Below are 6,798 nucleotides of genomic sequence, written 5' to 3'. Positions count from 1 at the left end.
GCTCGTTGTTTTTTAGGAACAGTCAAGAGCCCGCAAGCTCGGCTACTTCCCAGCAGGTGTGTCAAAAAACCCGAGAATGCATAAAACATCAACTATTTTAGTCTCTGACACCACCCCGTGATTTATGCATTCAATAGTTTTTCTTCTTTTGTCGTTCTCTGTGAATCTTCTTTGTGGGCGGTGCTTTTCGTATAGTGGACAGGGAGACAGAAGAGTGAAGGAAAGGAAGAGATTGCCCTAATGCATTACAATTCTCCCCCCCTTCAAAAAAAAAAAAAAAAAAGCTAATTGTATAATAACATAGTAAGCTAATTTGCACTAGTTACTCTCTCCACCCCGTGAGTAGTCATAGGGGATGTAATAGGATCTCAATGACTACAATCAAATTTCTTAACATTAATGAGGTTACAAACATACATAAATATTTGAAATTATACATCAAAAAACACTGAGTTACTTGGGAGCTGGTAAAAGGCTTTCTTATGTTTTCTTTTAGGCCTAAATTTAGTTCCGTTTTTGTTAAATTTAACCAAATATAAAATTCAATGCCTTTCAAGGCAGAAGGCTAATGTATATAATGTATATAATGCATATTCATATAACTCTAAATATGCACAAATACTTGTACTAACTCCCAGGTTATATTTGGTTGAGTTTCTCAATCGAGAGAGATATTTAAAAGGACAAAATGAACTTGACAAAAATCAAATTAACAGTACATCTTATACAATTTTACCAGTAAGTTGCTCACATTCAAAAGCTTCTCCCAAACTAACCTGCCCCCCAACAAAATAATAAAACAAACTTGGCAAAACGAAACTAGCAGTACATAAAATGGCTCGTCCTACACAATCTTATCAGTGAATTGTTCATGATAAAAAAAAACAAAACCCAGATAAGTCAACAATTATTAATAAGCTGATAACACAAGTAATTCTGGGAGTAGAGGGAGCACAAACACAATGTTTGTGGCAAACTTTTACATATTGAGACAAAAATACATATAGGCATGCATATTACAAAGTTATTAAGATAAAAACATTAAGAACAGTATAAGTCTTCAGTCCTGTTGCTATTTCGTTTTCTCATGGAGTACTTGTAAGTTGATAATAGAAGCAGTTGTGGGGGCAGTTATCTCTTCTGCCTCTTGCTGTAATTGAAGCTCCATTGGTTTCATGCAGTTTGATCTCATCTGCTGGCAGGTTCCTGCAAAAGAACAAATCTGGCCCACTACGGACCGATTGTTAAAAAGAAGGAAGTATCTATTTATCCAACTCCTTTTCTTATCTGGCATAATGTTACTAGGGCAATAATAATAGAGAAGTTTGGAACATGTTTTCTCCAAAAAACAAATAAACTCAGACGGACAGAGAGGGGTGGGAGACCAAACACCCATTCTCTCCCTCTGGCATCTCTCCAGGCTCGACCCTTTAATAAATCTAACCCCAGGATATTAGCTGGTAGTGGCCCCACAATCATGGTAGTTTCTGGGGCTGTCTCATCTCCAGGTAAGCAGCATTTCACTCGAGCAGTGTATTGGGGTTGGGATTTGCCAAAGGCATCAGTTACCCATATTTCCTTTTTGTCTGGCTTAATGCCACACTGGGTAGCAGCTTCAGTTTGGAGTGCTGAGACCTGTGCACCCGTGTCTACCATGAATGTAACTAAAGATTTAAAAGGGCCAAGAGGAAAAGTGATTACCAAATCTCCCTGGTTGTTTTCTGTAAGCTTTCTCTCATAAACCCACTGGCTATTTTTTGGCTTATTTACTTGAGGGCAGTAAGTCCAGTTCCTTGACTCAGAACTGGTCAAACTAGTTAGTCCGGTTTCTGGAGAGGCTGAGGGGATCACAGTGTTGGACTCCTTAGAGGGGCTGCCCTTAGGGGGTGCTTTGTGCTCTTTGATCTTATCCCAGTGCTTTATCAAGTATTCTAAATTAGCAGTGGGTAATTTATCCCTCACTTCTCGAGGAATTCCTTTTGCAACACCCTCCACCCACAAACTGTACCTTGTTCGCTCACTAGGTATCACATTTTGCTGACGATTACCTGCCAAAGGTGGTTTTCGGGTTTCTCCCACCCTTCTGATATCTGTTTTCTGTTTAAAACTACTTGTATCAGAGATCCCCAACTGTCTACCAGTAGTTACTAATTCTTGGGCCACCTCCAACCAGGTCATTCCTGGTGGAGCACCCCTTCTTCCGGGCCTGGGGGTTGCCATTATGCGTTCTTGTAGTTGTTTAGCATGGGTTTTTAGTGCATCAGGCAGACCTCGGATTAGGACAGGAAATCTTTGTGGATCCGCCTCGAGTTCCATAGGGGAATGTCGCTGCGAGTCCAACAGTCTTGTATGGATTAATTGGAGGCATGCAGTTTTTTGTACACTTTCAACAATGTGGCCAATTGTGGGGGTTTTAATTGTGTGAGGATCTCCCCTTTCTATAGGGTCTAACCCGCCTGCCCAGTAGGCAGCTCTCTGGGTCAGTGGCCACGGGGCTCGGTTATCATTTGTGGTCAGGAAAACCCCAGGGCCCCAAAATCCTCTGGCCTCATCTTCACTCAACAAAATCCGATCTCCCCCAGTAAGGGATACCCTCCACACATATTCAGTCTCTGACTCACTGGCCTTACGGCTATATTTTTCCTGAATTTTGGCCAGTGCTTCCCCCGTGTACGGGGTAGTTCGTGTGGTAGTTTGCCGATCTGCCCCCTGGCCAGTGGTTTCAGTTTTAATGAGGGGACGCATATGTATTACCCCCTCCTCCGGGTAACTTTGCTTCAATTCTTCTAATTCCCCAGAGGGGTACAGGGATTTGTTAACATCTACCGGTTTAGGGTATTTTGAATTGATGTCTCGCAATTCACAATTTTTCATTTCCAGTATTTTTTTAAGCCTTTCATTTTGTTCCTCCTCATCTTCAAGGGCTGACCTAAGCAATGAGTTAATCTCTCTCTCTTTTTCCAGTGCCTGGCGTTCAGCAGTTAACTGCAGGCGTTCTTTTTCTAATTGCTCCTGTAATGCCTTCATTGTCTCTTGAAGAGACCTTATCACCTCACCGGTAGATTTTTGAATAGCCTCTTTTCCTAGTTGGTCCTGCAAAGTTCTCATTGACTCTTGGAAAGATTTTGTCACTTCACTTACAGATTTTTGAATAGCTAATTTTTGCCTTTGCACTGCTCTAAGGAACAAGCCTAAGACAGCACCCAAAAAAAAACAGTTCTAAACCAAGGATAGCTATCAGGAGGGAATAATCCCCATATAACTCAACCCGGGGTGTCATCCCCTTCGCCTCAGTCATTAACCCAGCTTAGGTTAATGTCTTTCTCCCCCTTAACCCTCTGAGGGCTGGTTTGACTCTCTCCTGGAAAACCTTTCAACAGGTCCAGGTACCGGAGAACCTTTCAACAGGTCCAGGCCACACCAGGAAACCTTTCAACAGGTCTGATGTGCCCGGGTCACACCGAGAGGAGAAAAATTCTTACTATAATTTTACTGCGAGGGGACAGTCACCCTTTGACTCGCCCTCGGTACCAGTTTTAGACTACACCGATTACTCCACCACATCCAAAGTATCCTGTCCGTGACGCCAAAAATGTTACGACCCGCCCCAGAAAAAGAGAGGGGGGGGGGTAACTCAGGTTTTATCAAAAATTCCTTTGGGGTGGATTAAAGCGAAGCGACGCTAAATAATCGGTGTATGAAAATATATAAGATTTATTTCAACAGTTTTGTATCAACAGGTAAGTTAATAAGATTTATTTTAACAGTTTTGTATCAACAGATAGGTGAACATTCTTTTTGGGTGCTGTCATAATCAATAGGTAAACTAACACCTTTGGGTGCTGTCATAAGCTTTCTGGGGAGGAGAAAAATGCATAGGGGAGAGAAAGGCAGGATAAGAGCCAGGGAGAGTAAGGGAAAGAAAAGCTGAGAGTAGATAGATGTCCATAGTCACCGCCCACGGGGTCCAGCGATGCTTGATGGTCTTGATTCGCAGGCGGTGGGGGAGAAGAACTCCAAATTCCCAAAGTCACCAGTCAGTTTATATGCTCTGGCGCCTCCTGGCATAAGGGGTTGTTTTTCCCTTTTTTGGTAACTAATCGCCCAGCAGGTGTGTCAATCGTTGTTTTTTTTAGGAGGAAACAGTAGACAGTCAAGAGCCCGCAAGCTCGGCTCCTTCCCAGCAGGTGTGTCAATAGCCCGAGGTCGTTGTTTTTTTTTTTTTAGGAGGAAACAGTAGACAGTCAAGAGCCCGCAAGCTCGGCTCCTTCCCAGCAGGTGTGTCAATAGCCCGAGGTCGTAGTTTTTTAGGAGGAAACAGTAAACAGTCAAGAGCCCGCAAGCTCGGCTCGTTGTTTTTTAGGAACAGTCAAGAGCCCGCAAGCTCGGCTACTTCCCAGCAGGTGTGTCAAAAAACCCGAGAATGCATAAAACATCAACTATTTTAGTCTCTGACAACTGGTCCTGAGGTTTTGCTCCTGATTTTATGAACACGGTTCCCTCTTCCCTCCCCTATGAAAACAGTACGATGCCAGCAGAATGTCATGGTTTTGTTCTTCACCTCCTAAAATACCTATGAATGTTACGAAAGCTTGTAGTGCTAAATTTTTAATTTGCATCACATCTGTAGATCTTTAGAATGATCTGTCTATATGAACAACAGTTGAAACACCTCCATCTGTATAGCTGCCAAAACACTTTCTGTACATCACATTTGTCAACACAGAAGGAATTGGTTATTTTTTATAAGGAAAATGGCATAAATCCTTTTTCAGATATTGGAATTTTTTTTTGCAAATCACATTTTTATAATCCTTATACAGCTGTTTCATACTGAAACAAAACATAATATTGTACATGATGAACAACCTGGGAACCTCCTCTCTGATTTTATTAGGTCCTTTTCACAGACAGATGAGAGATGAGACTTAACACAAAAAAAGAAAATAGGTGTGATATAAATCTATGTTTCTGTAAGCAGTCAGCTTGTTATGCCTCACACTGCAGTAGTGACAGCTCTAAAGTACGTGCAGATAAGGTCATGTGGGCCCATACCACAAAGGCATAGCATGGAGGCACCCAAAACATGAGACGAAAGGAAAAGTGGAAGGATGCATGGTCTTTTATGGAGCTACTGGGGGTTGGCTTCTCCCCTGGTACTGTTTGGCCAGTGACAAGGGATTGCAGATGCTGCAGGTATCTGACCATCCCTGTACTTTTGCTCTTCTGCTGTAAAAATGACTGCAAGGTATGATCTGTGCTATTGGTGTGACTGAATGTAGGAATGGTCAAATCTGAGTGGAGCAGACCGTACTTCGTTCATTTTGCTGAAGTGAAACACGCACTGCCTGCAAGACTCAAAAAGCTGATATTTCTTTCTACCCTAACAGCTCAGAAACCAGTGATCACTGAAGCACAGACTGTCTTTTTTCTATTTCATTTTTTATCTTATTTTCTTCTGTATCTTTTTATTACCCAATGGACCAAAACACATTGCTTTACACTGATCCAGAATACAGATCCAAAATACTGATCCCATGAATACAGTGACTAGATTTACTCCAGACTTACACTGGTAGGACTGGTATCAGAATCTGGCACATTTTCTTTGTGAACACCCTGAACGCTTCTTTTTTTTACCCTCCCAGCTGAGTGGTTTCAGAACCTGGCAAATGAGAGGCACTATTTTTAACATCTCATTCAAAGAGCGACGTGGTAGAAGTGCCAAATAATAGTTGCTTTCAATACAGGAAACAACACAGCGCCACTGTTACTATTTTATAAGTTATATTAAAAAATCTCTTCATATTGATCATTTGTGCCATTCCAGCCCATAAACTTTAATTTAAGAATTTACTATTAATCAATGATGTAGTTAGAGCTTTGTGTGTGTGTGTGTGTGTGTGTGTGTGTGTGTGTGTGTGTGCATATGTCTGTGAATTTTAAAATGCTAAAGAACCTACTCAGAAAGGTGTAAAAGTGATTTGGAAAATAAGGTTTTAAAGTACTTCAATAAAATAACATATATAAATAACATAATGAAAACATTACCAATAGGGATGACAAATGAAGCACTAAAATGCTAAAATATTATTTTGCATGGATATCCTTAACCCTTATCCTTAGCCAATGTTTTTTTTTTTTTTTTCTGAAATTGGGCCTAAAATAGACAATTTTCCTTTAAATGGCAAAAGGTGTCCATTAATACTAAGGCTATTATGCCAGTCAATTTCCAGTCCCTGCTCTGAGATGGAAAGACATTGCATACTACAAAGGTATCAGGAATAACTTTTTAATATGGGAAATGACAAACCTTATCCTCAGCTTTGTTCCAAGAAATGGGATTTGGGCTGATTTTGAAAAATAAAACACTCAAAAATAAAATCAGCCAGAGGAAAGCATTTTGCATGGGAACATGGAAATTTGGCAGAGAAACAAGCAAATCATCATGGCTAGGCTTCACGAACGAAGATTTGGGAAGGCTCTATCCTCTATCCACATTTGTTACAGAACAAGCAAATAGAAGCACTCAAGTGTTGGACAACATTAATAACGGGAGGCTTCAAATATCATATACACAAAAGTAATATGATTAGGAAAATGCTTTTCAAATTAAAGAAAAATAAATTATCAACTGCCCTCTCAGACAAGAGGTTAATGTGTAGGAAGTTATGGTCCTTCATATTCAACCTCCAAGAGCTTTGTGCTTTGTGATGCCCAAGCTGTTGGAAGAGAAAGTAAACTCAGAGATCGATGGGGAACAGGGTTAGGAGGGAGCCTAAAGTCTTACTGAGGAGT

At 40.9% G+C, this 6,798-nt stretch overlaps 1 protein-coding gene across 1 annotated transcript; it reads right to left on the bottom strand.

Moving 5' to 3' along the window:
- Positions 1 to 879: 879 nt before the first annotated feature.
- LOC115308049 lies at positions 880 to 3,189 on the bottom strand. Its single transcript, XM_029965635.1, has one exon. It carries the CDS (start codon positions 3,106 to 3,108, stop codon positions 1,267 to 1,269), a length of 1,842 nt encoding a protein of 613 aa, XP_029821495.1. The 5' UTR covers positions 3,109 to 3,189; the 3' UTR covers positions 880 to 1,266.
- Between the last annotated feature and the right edge of the window lie 3,609 nt (positions 3,190 to 6,798).

Source organism: Manacus vitellinus, unplaced genomic scaffold (genome assembly GCF_001715985.3).
Source record: "Manacus vitellinus isolate BGI_N305 unplaced genomic scaffold, ASM171598v3 ctg7180002215698_pilon, whole genome shotgun sequence".
NCBI lineage: Eukaryota > Metazoa > Chordata > Aves > Passeriformes > Pipridae > Manacus > Manacus vitellinus.
The sequence above is the reverse complement of the archived record's forward strand: the minus strand, read 5'-3'. Positions and strand labels throughout refer to the sequence as shown.